The following is an 18,547-nucleotide window of genomic DNA, read 5'->3' as shown; positions in this document are numbered from 1 at the left end:
TGCCTGCTCAGAAGAAAAGGTTCGGCTGCCGGCGCGGGTGAGAGGTGAGTTGCGGCAGTGAGCAGGTGGAGCTGGGGGGAGAGAGGGAGAGAGAGATCTCCCCTCCGTTCCTCCCCGCTCTCCCCCGCTGCTCCCCGCCCGCCGCCGGCAGCCGAACCCTTTCTTCCGAGCGGGCAGGTACTCGCTAAGGGCAATGCTCGATCGAGTAATTGCCCTTAGCGAGTATGCTCTTTCATCTCTAGTCTAAGCCTATTTTATATTTAGACTACATGGTAACTTTGGCTGCGACAAGGATTGCACGACCGAAGATTGCTGAGTAGTCCTGTCACCACGCACTGCCATTGAACTCAACTGCAGTCATAGTTGCATCCAATCTCGATGGATTTTTTGCAATCACGGCAACTCAGTTGTAGCAACTTGAATCTTGCACTGCGATTCTATGGAATTCAATGACAGTGCAAGGTAACATAGTTTAAGCCCTTTAGCTTTAATATGGGGGACATCTGAGCAGACCTGTACTTCTCTTACACTTTCAATAAGTTTAATATAGGATGGAGATTTATCCATGCTGCATGACATAAAGTATGTGGACTCCCCTTCTAACAAGTGGGCTTGACCTTTAAAACCACATTCATTGCTAGCCTGTGTTCATATAGCCATGCAATCTGCATAGACAACTGAGTGGAGTCACTGACAAAGGGAACAATGTTGCCAAATTATCTGCCATGATGCCAAGTGTAAGTACTGTTTGTAAAGTGAAAGAAGCAATAACAACACAGTGCTCAATTAATCTCTAGTGACCTTTCACTTTTTCAGTTGGTTGTCATCTGGGAAACCACACTATTCACAACTTTTAACATGTCTCTAACCCCATCTGGACTGGGGTCAACACCTGGCAAACCCAGGCTGGTGCTGGAGCTCACTGATTGATGGGGTGTATCCAATCCTCATTCTTTGAAACTAATTGGACCCACATTTTATAGATGCAGATACAATTGACTATGACAGCAGCGTTGCAGGAAGCTGAGCAATTTCTGCGCCTTCTCAGTCATGCAGATAGCAGAATGTCATTGTGCCACCTGTGTTATTCTGCATGATTCTGGCCAAAAGAGGCAGAGGATGGAGGATACTGTGTGAGCGTGCTGGAGGTGAGCGAATTTATTATACTGCCAGAACATAATGGGTCCTTAATAATTGCTTAGAGGCACGGTATGGTCTATAAATGACTCAAGGGACACTGTGAGGCCTTAATTGCTAAGGGGCACAATGGGGCCTATAAATGACTCAAGAGAGACAATAGGGCCTTAATAATTACTCAAGGGGTACAGTGGGTTATATGAATGACTCAGGGGGCATAGTGTGGACTTATTAATGACTTAGTGAAGCCTTATTAATTCCCAAATGTTCCAGGACATACAGTTACATCTTGGTTGTGCAGGCTTGTATTGAGGGGGATCGGGGCTAGTCCCGCTCCATACAATGCGGGTGCCAGCTATTTCTCACAGCTGACATCCTCCGGCAACAACCATAATTAGCGTTCTTAACCCTTTAAATGTCATGATCAATTCTAACAGTGGCATTTAAATACTACAATCATTGTTTGGGAGTTCTGAATGCCCCCTCCCCGTGATGAGATTGTGGGGTGCCGTTTGGTTGCAATAGTAGCCAGAAGAAAGCCCACAGGGCTGCCACTGCAAACTGGCTGTCAAGCCTGTGGTGTGTCTTGATAGATTGCCTGTCACATCATGGTGTAATGTAATACTATGGTATTACATCATAGTGCAGTAGCCATCGCAAGTTCAAGTCACCTATGGGGACAAAAAATCATTTTGAAAGGAGGTAATTAATCTCCGCCTTTTCCTATATATATATATATATATATATATTGCTGCGTTCGTAAAACTGGTCATTGCCAGTAAAAAAGAAACATGTCAGAATTGCACTACTTTGGTCAACCTGTCTCCAAGAAAAAATTGGACAAAAAGCAATCGAAAAGTCATATGTACTCCAAAATGATACTAATAGGAACTACAGGACATCCTGCAAAAAATGAGCCCACTGCACAACTATGTCGACGGAAAAATAAAAAAAGTTATAACTGTCAGAAGATGGCAGCAGAAAATACATTTTATTTTTTCCGAAGATATTTTATTTTTTAAAAGTAATACAGCAAAAGAAAAACTATTAATATAAATATAAATTTGGTATAGTCATAATCTTACTGGCCCAGATAATGAAGTCATCATGTCATTTCTGCTGCAGTTTGTACAGCGGGGGCCATCCAAAGATTGCGGAATTGCCTATTTTTTCCATTGCACTCCTCTTAAAAAAAGTCTTTCAGTACATTATATGATATATTCATAGTAGCATTGAAAAATACAACTTGCCTCGTAAAAAAAGGACTTAGAAAGCTACATTGATCGATAAATAAAAACAGTTATAATTTTTTGAAAGTGGGAGGGGTGGTGTGGATGGACCACAAAAAGGGAAAAAGTAGGCCTATCCTTAAAGGGATAATGACACAAGAGGCAGAGTAGTGCCTATAAATAAGCAGGGCCATCACTATAAATGGCTAAGAGGGCAAAGCAGGTCCTACAAAAAACTAAGGGGACAAAAAGGGGTCCATAAATGACCAAGCGTGCAGAGTGGAACCTATAAATTACTGGGGGCTCAATGCGACTGTTACTCATAGGTCTATGTAGATCTGAAGCTGATCCTGTATGTCATATCAGAAGTTTGCTGAATTGATAGGTACACTTTAACGCTTGCACATGCAAGAACAATGCCTCTTGCCCAAAGAAGGGCAACAATCACATGGTTTGCTAAATTTGGGGTAGTACTTGAATGGCTTGCAAAGAACAAAACATTAACTTTGTTAAAGGCCATTGGGATAAATTGGTATACCAGCTGTATGCCAGGCCTTATTGCTCAGTATTAGGGCGGTTTCAGACAAGCGTAGGCACAACTACACTCACCAGCATGGAGTGTAGTTGTGCCTGATTGGGGGGAATTTCTTTCCCTTCACCGGCTTTTCAAACTCCGAGCCAGAGCGCAGGAGTATGACAAAGGCCACAGAAATATAGGTGCTGCACAATCTTCCCAGCATGTAATATTCACTATGTGTTGAGAAAAATAGAGCAGCTCCTATATTTTCTCGGCCATACAATTAACAGCTAAGAAAAAAGTTAGTGAAAACGAAAACACTGAAAGCACTGGCCATGATTATCACGGCCGCATAAGGGGAGAAATACATGTTTGTCTGAATCTGCACTTAATGCAGGTTCTCACTGATGTTCTTGCAGTCATGTGGAAAAGTCTGGTGGAAAGTACCCCCCCCCCCCCCCCCACAACACTGTAGACTCTAAAGGCCCATTTACACGAGCAGATAATCGCTCAAAGATCGCTCAAATGACAGTTTGAGCAACAGCTTTGAGCGATTACTTTGCATAAAAAATAATTTGTATTTAAGTACCTACTCAGCTAGTTAAATACCAATTATATATGCAAATGAAGCCATTCTGAAAGGAGTTTAATAGCCCAGGGGAAAACAATGCTATCAGCACTCCACGTGGAGAACTACTGATAAAAGTGAGTGACGATTTTTGGTGAGCTTGATTTTAACGATCATCTAAAAGTGCCCGAAATGCGGGTGCCCCGCGCCTATTTACACGCACCGATTGTCGATTAGCGAATTTTTAGCAATAATCGTCCAGTGTAAATGGGCCTTTAGGGCTCATTCACACGAGCATATGGGGACTGAGTATTATGAGCATAAAACACAGTACATAGTCAAGGCTTCTTCACATGAGCGTATTTACACATGCAAAATTTGCATGCCCAATATACAGAGAATAGAATTTGTTGTTATCAAAGGGTTTGTACACATTTTTCGTATTTTGCATGCGCATTTCTCGTGTGCACAAAAAAATAGGTCCCCTTTGCGGGGCCATGATTTTTGCAGGACATCCTGTAGTTTCCGTTTGTGTTATTCTGTAGTATATGCGATTTTTTGATTGCTTTTTATTACATTTTTTCTTGGAGATGGGGTGACCAAAAAAAAGCACAATTCTGGCATTCTTTATTTTTTTTTTCGGATAACGTTCACAGTGTGGGGTAAATAATGAGTTACTTTGATAGATTGGACTTTTATGGATGCAGCAATAGCAAATATGTATTTTTGTTTTATTATTTAGATTGTTTTATTACAAATATGGCAAAAGAGTTTTAATTTTTTTTTTATACTTTTGGCGCAGATTGTTAAGGCAGCAGACATGCAGTCCTAAGCTCTCACTCATGACCTGAAGGTTGCGGGTTCAATCCCTGCATGGTTCAGGACCCAGCCTTCCATCTTTCCAAGGTCGGTAAAATGAGGATCCAACTTGCTGGGGGGTAAAAAACGACAGGGGAAGGCAGTGGCAAACCAGCCCCGCAAAAACAGTCTGCTAAGAAAATGTCACGATGTGATGTCACCCTAGGAGTCAGTCATAACTCGGTGTTTGCACCAGGGGACAAGGTTTTCCCCAGAGAGGATAAGAACTTGTGCTGCTTTGATGGTTCCTGCAGTATGATGTAATGCCATAGCATTACATCATACTGCGATTAGGTAGGTATTCTATCAAGCCACCCTAAGGGTATGGCTTGATAGTAGAGATGAGCAAGCACGCTCAGATACAGCAGTTACTCGAGCGAGCATCGATCTTCTCGAGTAACTGCTTACTCGGGGGGGGGGGGGAGCGGTGGTGGTAGTGGGGGGGGGGGAGAGTGAGAGAGATCTCTCTCTCTTTCCCCCCGCTGCCCGCTGCTCACCCCCCCCCGCCCCCCCGAGCATGCTTGGACCAGTGAGCAGTTACTCGAGAAGAGCAATGCTCACTCGAGTAACTGCTGTATCTGAGCATGCTCGCTCATCTCTACTTGATAGGCATTCTACTATGACAGCCCTGGAGCTTTTCAGAAAGCCCCCAGGTACCATGACACCCGCACAGCAACCCGCAATCTCATTGCGCGGGGGGAGGGGGGGCGTACTATACACTGGAACATCAGCCGGGGGATTTAAATGACGCTGTAAGAATTGATGGTGGCATTTAAAAGTTTAACAGCTCCGATGAGCCATGCGGTAAAAAACAGCCGGCGCCCAGGTTGTATGAAAAGAGATCACAGTCCTATAGCGTTAAGGGGTTAAAAGGCTGACGAGGGCTATAGAAACAGAAAAAAACATCTTAAAACACTTCTCCCTTGGTCCTGTTCATATCTCCCCCCTCCCCCCCCCCCCCCCATTTCGACCTTGAGGGTGAAACGCACTATGCCTCTAAACAGTGTGCTCTAGAGAGGGGCATCTGCATTTCAAAGTTGACGCCTAGGTCTGTGCTTAATTGAAAAACTAAAATTTTGCAATGACATTATTAACCATTGGGTCACCCACCTGTTTTTCTCATGCTTCTGGTATATCCACTTGTGTGAAGCATAGTCCATGAAAAGTTTGAACATTCTCCCTAACAAGTAGTACCTGAGTGCTTCTAATGCCCATTTAAGTGCCAAACATTCCTTTTCTGTGATGGCCTACTTTTTCTCATGCTCATTCAACTTTTTTCTCAGGTAGACCATAGCATGCTCTTCCCCACCCCTTATTTGTGACATGGCAGCCCCTACACCAACATCAGAGGTGTCTGCACAATAACCTGCTTTTTGAAATGTGGCATTATTCCAGGTAGGTACAATGGGCTTGCTTCCGGTTCTGGAAATCCTGCTCAGCTTCAGTTGTCTATTCCACCATGACTGAATCCTTGCCTTATGTTAGTTTAGTTAAAGGGGCAACAATGCTGGTAACTTTTTCACCAAACTGCCGACAGTAACCAGTTACCCAAGGAATGCCCTCATATGCTTTTTGTTTACTGGCCTCAGTTAGTTCTGATGGCCCCAGTCTTATTTACTTGAGGTTTGAGTACACCATGGCATATTCTGTACCCAGGTATTTTGCTTCTTCCTGTTCAATAGAACATTTTTAAGATTAGCCATCAAACTTTCTTCCCTAATCAAGTTCAGAACAAGCACATACAGTAAGAATATGAACTTCAAGTTTCTACATACTTTCAGCCATGTGGTGGCTTTATTTTCTACATAATCAGCTTATACGGCTTTCACTCAACTATTCTCAACCTTTCTTTTTTTGTCCCTTTGCCCGCACACTGAAAAGCCTATAAATAGTATACATGGTAGAAAATAAATCCCAGCATGGTAAATAACTGTGTTTTCTATATGCCGTTAATTACACTTTTAATGACGCAAGGACCATTCAGTTCGAAATGTTCGTGGGTGAATGTCAGCTCTGATCAGCCTGGTGTTATATTAGTTTGTAGCAGAACCAGAAAGCTCAAAAGGTTAGAGCACAAAAAATTGCAAAGCACCATTATAAGTACAAATGTCATATGAAAAGAAGAGTTTGATTTTCACAAAGGAAAAACAATAATTTTTTATGCTCTGTTCCTCAATTATTTTGATATCTCATAGGCTACTTTCAGATGCAGTATGGTGGACAGGATTTGTAAGCCAAAGGTGGGAATAGATTCAAAATACGGAATAGAGGCCAATCTTTCCACTTTTCTCTGTATATCTTATTCCAGATTGTGGCTTACAAATCCAGATGCACAATGCTGCCTTAGGCCTCGTTCAGACGAGCGTGTAAACCATGCTGCAACAGCAGCATGTAAACAACACTGCTGACATGCAGGAATTCTGCAGTGAGGGAGTTGCTCTGTGCTCTATGGAGGAGCCTGTTCACATGTCCATGCTGCGAGCAGAGTGCTGCCGTGGCTCCCATAGGAGCCTGTGGTCAGCATCATGGACAGCGCCGCAACACGGAGCTGACAGGCGAGTCGGCACTCACTGTCCTATCTTTTTTACCAGCACAGATTCTGTGCTGATAAAAAAAGCTCCATGTGAGCGCTTCCATAGCAACCTATTGATCGCTATAGAAGCGTGGTTTACACGCTGCTGTAGCAGCGTGTAAACCACGCTCGTCTGAACGAGGCCTTAGGCCATTTTCAGATAGACGAATATTACCTCCGTGTTTTGTGGACCGTAATATAGAGCTAATGTAAATCTTTATATATATTCACAGATCTCTATTTATCATTACTTTTTTTTAATGTAGCCTGACCTATTTTTCCTGTATTTTCCTCTGCTAAACTGTCTCCCCTTCCCTCTCCCTTGCCGGCTCACCTCCTCTCTCCTCCCCTCTGGCTGTTTGCAATGAAAGGGGGTGGGGTGAGGGCTGAGCTAAGCTCCCTTCCCCTCCCCGTCCATTGTCCACAGTCAGCAATGAGAGGGGGCAGAGTGAGCAGAGGTTAGCTCTGTCCCCATCCCGCCCCCTCCGATTGCAAACAGCAGCAAGGGACAGCGAGGAGAAGAGAAGAGGGAGGGAGTTTAGCAGTCATGCTGCTAAACTCCTTCTCACCTTCCTTCTCCAGCCACTGTCATTGGCTCACATAGGAGTCAATGGCAGCGGCCATGGTCCAGCTAGGAAGATAGCTTCCTGCCCACTGTAAAAGCGCCCAGGCGGGCGTTTTTTTACGCCAGGGGAATATGCCTATGTGATCTGATGCACTGGAATCCAAGCGTATACCTGAGCGTATATCGGCGGGCCGTGAAAACTCCGGCTGATATATGCCCGTGTGAATAAGCCATTAGGCTGAACTCACACACAGTGGGGTTTTTTTTGCTGTGTTTTGTCGTTGTGTTTATTTGCATTTTTGTAACATCAAAAATGTTACAATAAGGCCTTGTTCACACGGGCAACAAAGTCGCGTGATTTTGTAACATTGCTACAATGCTACAAATCGCATGTATGAGAAGCCCATGGGTTACTTCACACATGCGATGTTTTGTAGCATGCAACAACCCGACACAAAAAGCCTTGCAGGTCCGGCAATATGTACACGACTCGTGAGATTTTGTAGCCCATGTTTTCCTATGAAGCCTTTCTCTCTGTTGCATCGCATTGCACAAAAACGCGTTTTTTGTGTGGTGCGATGCAACTTTGACAGTAGGAAATCCTATTGTCAAAGCTATACTCTAAGCCATTGCTGCAGAAAAAAATAAAAAAAAATACACATACATCACCTTATAAGCACTGTCCGACGCTGCTGCAGCTTCTCCCTGGATCCCGACACTGTCTCTCTTCATCATTTTCTCACTGGGTATTGAAAAATCCCTGCCTTCTGGAAGCATTGGTTGTGATTGGCTAAGCATCAGACAATCACAGCTATAGCTCGATGAGTGGCTGTGATTGAACCAATCACAACCATTCATCGAGTGCTGGCTGTGATTGGCCTGGAGGCGGGGATTTTTCAAATCCGTTCAGAAGAGAAGAAGAAGATCAGTGCCGGGACCCAGGAAGAAGATGCGGCGGAGCCCCGGACAGTGTGGGAGAAGTGATGTATACTTTTAAAAAAAATTTTCTCTTTAACCATGGCTGATTTTTGGGGTAGGGCTTATATTTTAAACCCCTCCAAAAAAATCCTTGCATATGGTGCTACAAAGTCGCGTTTTCGTGTAAAAGCATTCAGAGATCCATACATTTTTATTTTTTCATTAGGCCTCTTTCACACATCATCACACGTCATTTCTTGGTAAATAACAAATAAATCATGACTATTAGTACCAATGGTTTCCTATGGATTCATTAAGACAAACGATTTTGGGCGTGCAAAAAAACTAATTGGACCAAAAAATATAGCACATAAGTGCAATTTCAGCAACTGAATTTCAACGCTGCCGAAAAATATAGGTCTTGCCCTATCAATGGACAGAAAAATGCTGGAGGCTCCATAGACTCCTATAAAAGCCATCAGAAAAAGGGAGAGGTAGGCCTCTAGTGAGGTATTTAAAAGTCATTAAAGTAGTTCTGCCGACCAAGGGATTTTGGGGTTGTGGCGTTATTTCACTGCAGTCAGCCGTGTGAATGGATTGAAAAATCACTAATAATAGCCACAACTTGTTTACGACTATTCTTCGTTCATCTGATTTTCAGCAGAGATAGGCACAATTCTTTGTGTGGCTCACTTTGCTGAGAAATGACGCTTGTGTGAAAAAGGCCTTCATGTTTTTTTTTGCAGGATTAGTTGTATTTATTAATGGTATAACTTTGAAGTACATATAATTGAGTAATTTTTGTATAATTTTAGGGGAAATAGAAAAAACTGCAAATCCACCATTTTCTTTTAATCTTTTCACATCACGCAGTCTAAATAATAATTTAACTTTATTCTATGGGCTGTTGAGAGTGCAGTGGTATTGTTCAAGATGTGTACTTTTTACTGAAAAAAGAGCTTTACTTTATTTTATTTATTGGGGATAGGTTTTTTAAAAGAAGTTTTATTAAACTTAATTGTTTTTTGCTCCGCTAGTTGACTTTATTTGATTGCTTACATAATGCTTACATGGTATTCCATGAGTCTTATGGCCCAGAGAGCAGAGGTGCACAATCCCTTCTGCTTGGCTGATTGCCTGTCCATGTAATTAGCTGTGTTTTTGTATAAAGATTGCCAGGACCAGCCTCATGTGCCGTGCTTCTGCAGCACAAGCAGACCTTCTCTTATTGCTCTTAGCTTTGATGGGTGTGTCACCTACCTGGATATACCAGGTAGGTAGAAAAGTAGGCAACAGGAGGTCAGTGGTGGCCACAAAAGGTGACTGATGGAAGTATCATTGTAAGATTCTAAACACATCTTCTTCCCCCAGCAGTGTAGCACTCCTCGCAGCCTTGACCATCTACTTGCGGGAATGGGCTGGTAGGGATTCTATCCTCTTATATATGAGCTGTTCACACTGGGGAAACCATTCATCCTTCCACATAAGACCTTCTTTGCATTCCCATCCTAATCAATTAATAATAGAGGAGATGAGAATCTGTATGCAGTGGCTAGCAGTAGCTGCGATTATGGAAATAACTGAACTGACTGTTCTACAAAGTTTTCGTAAATTCTATATACATTTATAAGAATTACGGAAACAGAAAAAAATCAGCATGGCTTTTCAATTAATCCTGGCCAGCTCTAGCAATGGCATTACAGACAGATATTCTCATCCCAGCCATGATTGACTGAGATGGGAATACCGCTTTAAAGCTTGCGCTATATGGTGATTTTAGTCATGTGATTTATGCTTGAGCATGCAGTTTTCTCTCACACAAGCTGTTTGCAGCAGTAAGTCACTAAACAAGAATGTCTCATGCGTCTCAAGTTAAATGGTAGCATATATCTACTCCAAAATGTAGCTATTAAATAATATAACTCATCCCATAAAAAAATAAGCCCTTATACACTGACATGCCCAAAGTCATGGGATAGCAGTATGTCTAAATTGATGATAATGTAAGGATTTGGTAGGCGTGTCAAACTCATTTTCACTGAGGGCCACACCAGCATTATGATTACCTTCAAAGGGCCATTAATAAGGGCTCATTCACATGGGTGTATTGGCACTCTATTTTCTGCATGTATTGTTTACTAGCTCAATACGGACAGCTTAAATATCATTAATTTGCATTTGGGTATTCAGACATAAGTTACTTACGCGTGTGTTTAAGCACATGAAGCAAATTGTAGCATGTCCTATTTTGGTCCGTATTACAGACCAAAATTGGCCATTAAAGTCAATGGAATTGCATAAATAGACAAGGCTTGCATTTTGCCTGCGTGTTATGCATGAGGGCAGGGGAAATCAATGCGTCCTTCTTGCATTTTTTTTGCTCATGTGAAAAATGCAGTGAATATTCATGCAAAAAACGCAAGAAGGTCCAAATACAAAATGAATATGCACAGTTTAGGTCCATGAAAGCACTGAGTATTTAGATAGACTGAAACTGCATATACCCATGTGAAGGATCCCTAATTACCTACTCCTTAACATAGCTGTGGAACTCTATGCAGCATAATGGTGTTTCTACCCTTCCACCTTTTTAGTCCTGAGCTTCCTGCCTAGGAGGGTGGCTACGGTGCCTGGGTAGGGCTGTCAGAGCTGTGCCACTACCTGTGAATTGCTGAACAGAGTGGTCTGGAGGTGCGCATCGGAGTCTTGTATCCATCACATCATAAAAGGCATAACTACACACGGTGGACAGTGCAATGACCATCCATGGGTGCTTAATGATTGCAACTGGTGGTAGTCTGGCTAGAATTGTCTGTGCGAACAGACAAGCGACTCTGGCAGAAATGACATCCACATTCTATACAGGAGGCTTCACATGCCTATCCAGCAGATCAGTCCAGTGTTCTTCAGCTTCTTTAGCTTCTGTTGGAGCAGAAAACCAACCACTTGGGCTTGTGAGGCTGCTAACTGGACCATAGAGGACTAGCAACATGTGGCATGGTCCGATGAGTCACGATATCAATTGTTTTGGGTTGTTGGTAGAGTCTGTGGGTGGTGCAGTCCCCATGAAATCATAGATCCCAGTTGTCAACAAAGCACTGGGCATGGGTTGCACTGATCCACCTTAACACATCATTTACTGGAGCCTGTTATATTCAACTGCTTTGTGACCATTTGTAGCCATTCATGGACTTCATACACCCACACAGTGATGGGATATTCCAGCAGAATAATGCACTGTGTCATCAGGCCCAAGTTATGCAGATTTAGTTGGAGAAGCATTTTGTAGAGTTCCTACAAGTGGTGTGACCTTGCATGTTCACCTGACATGAGTCCAATTGAGCATTTATGAGATGTCGTGGAGAGGTCCATTCAAACCTGAGATCCTGCACCAACAAACACCCCCAGCTGTGGGTGGCTATCCAAACAGAATGGCTCAACATCTCTCCAGATATCTTCCTTCACTTGTGAAATTGATGCCACATCGAGTTGGTGCACTTCGCCAAGCTAGAGGGGGTGCTACACGCTACCGATTCTTGTCCCATGACTTTTGGCATCTCTCTATACTGGTATGTAAGTGGGAAAAAAATACATTATAGCTGGCAAAAGTTTTATTGCAATAACCCCTTGAATTAGAAAAATATGATAACTTGGTCCTCACTCTAAAAAAGGCTGTGCACCCCTGCAATAGAGGACAACTACTCCCCTAAATGTAAAAAGTGCTGCAAATGCCAGAAGACTACTGGCACCTGCCTACATACTTCTTGGAGCTGTGTCAAGATTAATACCATTCTGGGACAAAATATTTCAGCTTCACAACATAGTTTGCTCTTGCAGTGCCAAGAACATTCCTGGCATTATATTGTTGTCACTGATAGTAGAACAATTAGCACAAATTGAAAAGGTTTTTCTATCAGCCGCCATGCAGATTATACCCAGGGACTAAAAGTCTTCCACGACTCCTGCTATTATCAAGGTCCTGCTCTAGGGGACACATGCTTATAGCTGGCTATTGAATCTTTCATCACTAAATTAATTTCCTAATATTTAAACTGGCATGATTTGTCATGAAAGGGGCTCTGAGGGTACATGGCAGAAAATACCCAATGCACACTCTACCTTCACCCATTTTCCTTTTTTAATTTCTTTTCCGCTCATCTTTTCTGAACCTATTACTTCAAAAAATTTTTAATGTTTTTTTAGGACTTTTATTTATATTAGCTTTCACTTTGATGGCTTAATTTTATGCAACAGTACTACCATATTTGAATATTCCACATAAATAGAGATGAGCGAGCACGCTCGGATAAGGCAGTTACTTGAGCAAGCATCGCTCTTCTCGAGTAACTGCATTCTCGTCCGAGCAGGCCCAGGGGGGTGGGTGGGAGATAGCGGGAGGGAGAGAGAGGGATCTCTCTCACTCCCCCCCTTCCCCGCTCCCCCCCCCCCGCCTCCCGCCCCCCCCCACCCCCCGAGCCTGCTCGGATGAGAATGCAGTTACTCGAGAAGAGCGATGCTGGCTCGAGTAACTTGCTTATATGAACGAGCTCGCTCATCTCTATTTATATGGAATAGCTCATCTCTACACATAAACTGTTTAGCCACAAATAGCATTCTGTCCACAGATTTCTATGGCTCAAAGATGTATACCTCCTAAACATTAAATTGGTGCTGACTACCTGTCAAAAGACTGTCTATGGGATTCAGACTGAATGCACACAAGGAGGAATGAACTTTTCTGCAGGAAAAATCTAAATCTTGATTTTTCATGATCTGCACATGATGACCAGGATGGCAGAAAGGAGTCAGTGCAGAGAACATAGCAATGAATCAAGGCTGAGAAATTTACCTGTCAGATTGTAGGACCATGATCAGAGTCGGGAGTCATTTCAGAGGGCAGGCAGAACTAAAAGTCATAGGAACCAAGGCACAAGAAGGAGGTTCATATGAGGGGTAGCAAAGGCAGACACTGAGGACTGAAGCTGAAAAGGACTAGAAAAGCAGTGGTATCCTCTGCCTACAGAGCACAGAGGCCATAGCAGGAAATGGATAATATTGTTACAGCGCAATCAGGAGGTTGTGCTGGGGTGAAGTCACAATCTCAGCCCTGTCCCATGTAACTGCACCTTTGGTACTGGGGGCCATTGAGTGCCTTCTTCCTGTCACTGAATTGTTGTTTGTCAGAAATTCCTTAGTAGGGTTCAGTGTATAATCTGCCATGCTTTGCAAACTCACTACAATATCTCCTGTGGTGTATGGACTGATTGGCCAAACAGAGAGGTATTTTCCATAGTAGGCCAACCAGTCATAATGGAAGTGTATTTATTTCTGGCCCACCTCTACATGGGCACCGGTTATTGTCTTGCATGAGCTGTCTGCACTTAAGTACCAGTGGTGATACTTACTGTAGAGCTTTTTCATCTTTGCTAACTCTGTAATATAAGTAAAATATTGCTCTTTCATGTGATCTCTATACCCTACCTTACTCTCCATTTAAGACAGACTAGATCAACTAGAGTTAAGACAGCGGGCCATCCTTACTGTGCCAATCACCTCTATTTTAGGCAGGGTTTGGCATGCCAAAACTGGTTAAGGATAGCTGTCCCACTCTCTTATATTTTTATCATTTTTTTACCCCTTTTGTTTTCCTTGTCTTTTCATGTTTAAATATATATTTTTCTCTTATGGACAAGAGTAACATCTTATTGAGGTGCTGTTTCTACTACCCACACAAATATAACAAATGTAACTTTTTGCCCTAGCAGTAGAGTTGTGACCTCACCCAGAGTACAGTTTTTCTGGTAGGAGTGGTTTTGGGTGTGTTGCTGTTGGAGTGCACCTATGGGTGATTGGGGAGTGTTATTATTTCCTCTTCACCTTGGTGTCTATGCTGTTCAATTGGTCTATTCAGTCTCCTTCTAAAACCAGGAGATCATAGCTCTAGAGTTTGGAGTCAGAGTTTCTGCTTGCCACTTACAGATAGGTTCTGTTTTTTTTTTAATTATTTGTGGAGTGTGTTTTCTGAAATTGTTATATCTTTATTTCCTGATATCAGGGTTAGAGAGTACCCCAGGTTCTGGCATATCGGGATGGTACACTCACTATTTAGGTATAGATGTTCACATTTTAGAGCCCTCATAGGGATAATACCCATTTACTTTATTTTTTCTTTTCCATTAGCTATTTGCTTTTTGGGATCTGTGGTGTTAACAGTTCCCGTGCATTTATTTCAGAAACACAGTTACCGCTCGTTGGCAGCAGGTGTGACACCAGCACTTCAGGACTTTCCATGTACTGTGTCTTTAAACTAAACAAAAAATACAAACTGATCCTAAATGGGTAAAATAAAGAAGCAACAATAAACCTAAAGCAAAACCATGTAGCAGCCAAACAAACACAGTAAGACAAAAGGCAACAGAAGCAAACCGAGAAGCCAGTGCCGGTGAAAATCGTGGTAACTTTCCCTAACCTTCACTGTAGAAAGGTATATTCAGACAGTGCCACAGTTGTTGCCACAAACCTTATGCAGTTCTACAGGTGAAACTCATTAAAACTGCAAGACAACAACAATTAGCAATAAACCAGCATGCTGTTTTTGCTAGCAACAAACGTGGAACATGCCATAAAGGGTATGTTGTGTTTTCCTAGACTGCAAAGAATTATAGCCTCCGGGCTTAATCTAATCTCAATCTCAGCTCAACATGCATTATTTAACATGATTGAGTGTCGCCTGTTCCTAATATAGAGGGTACATTAAGAGCACAAATAGATGTTTATAAAATATAACTTGTTTTATGCACAAAAACATAAAATTGCCCATGAATAATAATAATAACACTTGGCAGTCCAATACTTTATGTCTGAAAAATGTGAAAGAGCTCTGCTGGAAGACTACATATCACTTTTATGAGTCAATTACAAGCATTCTCATTTCATGTGTCTACTGTTGATGGGCTGTCCTTGAGAACATTTGAACTTGCATAATTTACTTGAGTCAGGGGTCCTCTGGCCAACTGTAAATGCTTTACGAATGCTAACACAGATGGGAGGGGGATTCAACTTTATCGAGTGAAATAGAAATGTGATATCATCCCTTGTCTTGTCAAAATGTTATATCTCAAATCAACAGCCAACTTGTCTTTGTCTATGCCAACCCTCACTTATTGTTATTATCATAAATCACATTAACAGTCAAATATCGTTAAAAGAAAGGAAACCTAATTATGAAGATTTGAAGACAAATACAGATCAGCCATTTTGCATGAGGCTTAAGTTCACAGCATACTGAAACCACAGGCACTCACCACCTCCCAGCTCCTTTCCTTGTTGAGAGCAATCACCACAAGCGCTGGATTGATGAGGTACCCATCTTCATTAAATGAGAAGTCCTTTGCTCCCCAGGAGATGTTCATGAAATATCTGTTAAGAGAGCATGCCAGTCTCTGTAAATGATAGTAGCAAGTTCTGCATGTGGTATCCTACTTTAGGGTCCTTATCGTTGATTGACTAATCTGCTAAAGTTCTACAAAAATAGCAATCTGTGTACCTCACTGACAAAGGTCACCAATCTGTCCACATTGTCTAAATGCTAGATAATACATTTGTTATACAAGTGTCTGGAAGTAAAACTTGTCTTCTATTCTATATACTCTTCTGCATAATGTAATAAGTTTTTGACATTTCATAAAATAGGCAAAAAAAGAGAACCTGAACAGTTGAATGCTTAGTGGTTAATTTTTAGTAATCTAAGATTCTTATGATTGAAGTGGTTGCTTGGTTTTATGTACATGAAGATGAATTGTTTATGATATACTTTGCTTTAATCTTTTCACCATTTTCAAGATTTAGATTTGCTGTCATTCTTCTTTACATTCAGTGGGCAGACAAATTTACGTAGAACGCATACCCCCCCCCCCCTTCCCTACCTCCAACAGCCATGCTAAAATTGGAAAAACCCTCCTGAGGATGTCACTTTTTTATTGTAGACTTTGAATTTAAATCTCGGTATTTGTATAGCGCCAACTTATTCCGCAGCACTTTCAGGTAATTATTATTTATTACCCCCCACCAAGCTGGGTTCTCATTTTACTGAGCTCAGAAGGATGAGTCAACCTTGAGCTGGCTACCTGAGTCAAGTGGGGATTGAACTTGCAACCTTCAGGTCCTGAGTGAGAGTTTACACTCTGCGCCACAGGAGGCTCTAATTTATGTGTTATGTAAATATATTTAGAAGAAAACTCAGTTACTTTAAACATATTTTTAACCCCTTAGTGGCATGACCACTTTAAGAGCCAGTAAATCGTATCTACTTTTGTGTTCCAGTGGTCATAACTTTTTAATTCTTCGTCAGTGTAGCTTTGTATTTTGTGGGACAAGTTCTAGTTTTTATAGGAACCAATTTCAGGCACATATAATGTGTTGAATAACTTTTTTCTTTTTTTTTTTTTCGTTTTCTGGAGATAATGGAAAAAAGCAATTTCACTATTGTTTTTTGCTATTTATTTTTATGGCATTCATAATATGGTATAAATATGTTACCTTTATTCTACAAGACATTATGATGATGACGGAAGCAATTTTATAAAGGTTTTATTATGTTTTACCCCTTTCTGCACAATATAAATGTAAGTTTTTACAAAAATAATTTTTATGTGGCGTCATAATTCAAACACAATTCTGGGATGTATTAATAGAAGCATAGAGTCTAGATCATGTGAGGTTATTATCACCCTCTACTCTTCCTTAGTCAGACCTTATCTGGAATACTGTGTCCAGTTCTGGGCACCCCACTTTAAAAAAGACATAGACAAACTGGAGCAAGTTCAGGGAAGAGTTACCAGGATGGTGAGCGGTCTGCAAATCATGTCCTATGAGGAACGGTTAAAGAATCTGGGAATGTTTAGCTTGCAAAAAAGAAGGCTGAGAGGAGACTTAATAGCTGTCTACAAATATCTGAAGGGCTGTCACAGTGCAGAGGGATCAGCCCTATTCTCATTTGCACAAGGAAAGACTAGAAGCAATGGGATGAAACTGAAAGGGAGAAGACACAGATTAGATATTAGAAAAAAATTTCTGACGGTGAGGGTGATCAATGAGTGGAACAGGTTACCATGGGAGGTGGTGAGTTCTCCTTCAATGGAAGTGTTCCAGCAAAGGCTGGACAGACATCTGTCTGGGATAATTTAGTGATCCTGCAATGAGCAGGGAGTTGGACCCGATGACCCTGGAGGTCCCTTCCAACTTTACCATTTTATCATTCTATATTCGAGGACTAGAGCATTTTTTTTCAGTCAATAAAGTTGTATTAAGCCTGTTTTTTATAGGACAACTTGTAGTTTTTATTGATGCCATTTTGAGATATATACAATTGCTTAGTTTTTTTTATTTCTGTTTAGGGCAAGCAAGCTGATTAGAAAATGTCTATTCTGGATTTTTTTTAAATATATTTTTTAATGGAATTTCCAGACAACTAGCCCTGGACACATGGTAAAAGGGAACATTATTACAGGTTTTAAAGTAGCTATATAAATTAGATGAATTACTACTGAACCTGCAGAATTCAGCGGGACCAGATAGCACTCTAATGTGTGTGATAGTTTTCCAACTTACATCTGACTGCAGATGTCATAGGAAGGTAGGGTTGCGCATGCTGGATTTTAGCATGCCTGTTCCTTTTCTCCCTGAAAATAAGCATCTGGCACAAGTGTTTGTCAGTGACTTAAGGCCCATTTACACAACAATTGTCGCTCAAAATTCACTCAAACAAATGAAAGTGCGCGATAATTGTTACATCATGAGATAGTTCCCAGCAAGAGAAACTACATAATCTTCTAGATATGATAACGAAAATACATGATGTTAATGCAAGCTTTCGAACCAAGATTTTAGCCTGAAGCAGAACCCTAAGTAGGTTGGAAAGCTCGCATTAATATTATGTATTTTTGTTAGCCATTAAAAGGTATCATCTTCACAAGATTACTTGTTTTCTCTTACTGAGAACAATCACATTTTGCTCTACTGGCTAACACGGTACCAAACTTTTTTCAATTGTTACATCTAAACGTGAGCCATCATGCTCTTTTCATTTGTCGCTCCATTTCAGTCTGAATAATAATTTTTATTTCTATAGCACCAGGTTTTTCCGCAGCGCATCAAAAATCATTGCCGACTCGCTCACTCATTA

General features: G+C 41.5%; 1 protein-coding gene and 1 long non-coding RNA gene across 2 annotated transcripts in view; one reads left to right on the top strand and one right to left on the bottom strand.

The window, feature by feature from the left end:
- Positions 1–18,547, bottom strand: part of GRIN2D (glutamate ionotropic receptor NMDA type subunit 2D) — a 335,290-nt gene that overhangs the window by 208,184 nt on the left and 108,559 nt on the right. The window contains exon 4 of the mRNA XM_066607728.1: positions 15,669–15,783. Coding sequence (XP_066463825.1) covers positions 15,669–15,783 — 115 coding nt within the window. The remainder of the gene's footprint in view (positions 1–15,668; positions 15,784–18,547) is intronic.
- LOC136632683 (uncharacterized) lies at positions 999–15,801 on the top strand. Its single transcript, XR_010793190.1, has 3 exons — positions 999–1,148; positions 5,593–5,704; positions 15,556–15,801. It is a non-coding gene; the product is annotated as an uncharacterized lncRNA (long non-coding RNA).

This window comes from Eleutherodactylus coqui, chromosome 6, assembly GCF_035609145.1.
Source record: "Eleutherodactylus coqui strain aEleCoq1 chromosome 6, aEleCoq1.hap1, whole genome shotgun sequence".
Classification (NCBI taxonomy): domain Eukaryota; kingdom Metazoa; phylum Chordata; class Amphibia; order Anura; family Eleutherodactylidae; genus Eleutherodactylus; species Eleutherodactylus coqui.
This window is presented reverse-complemented; position numbering and strand designations above follow the sequence as displayed.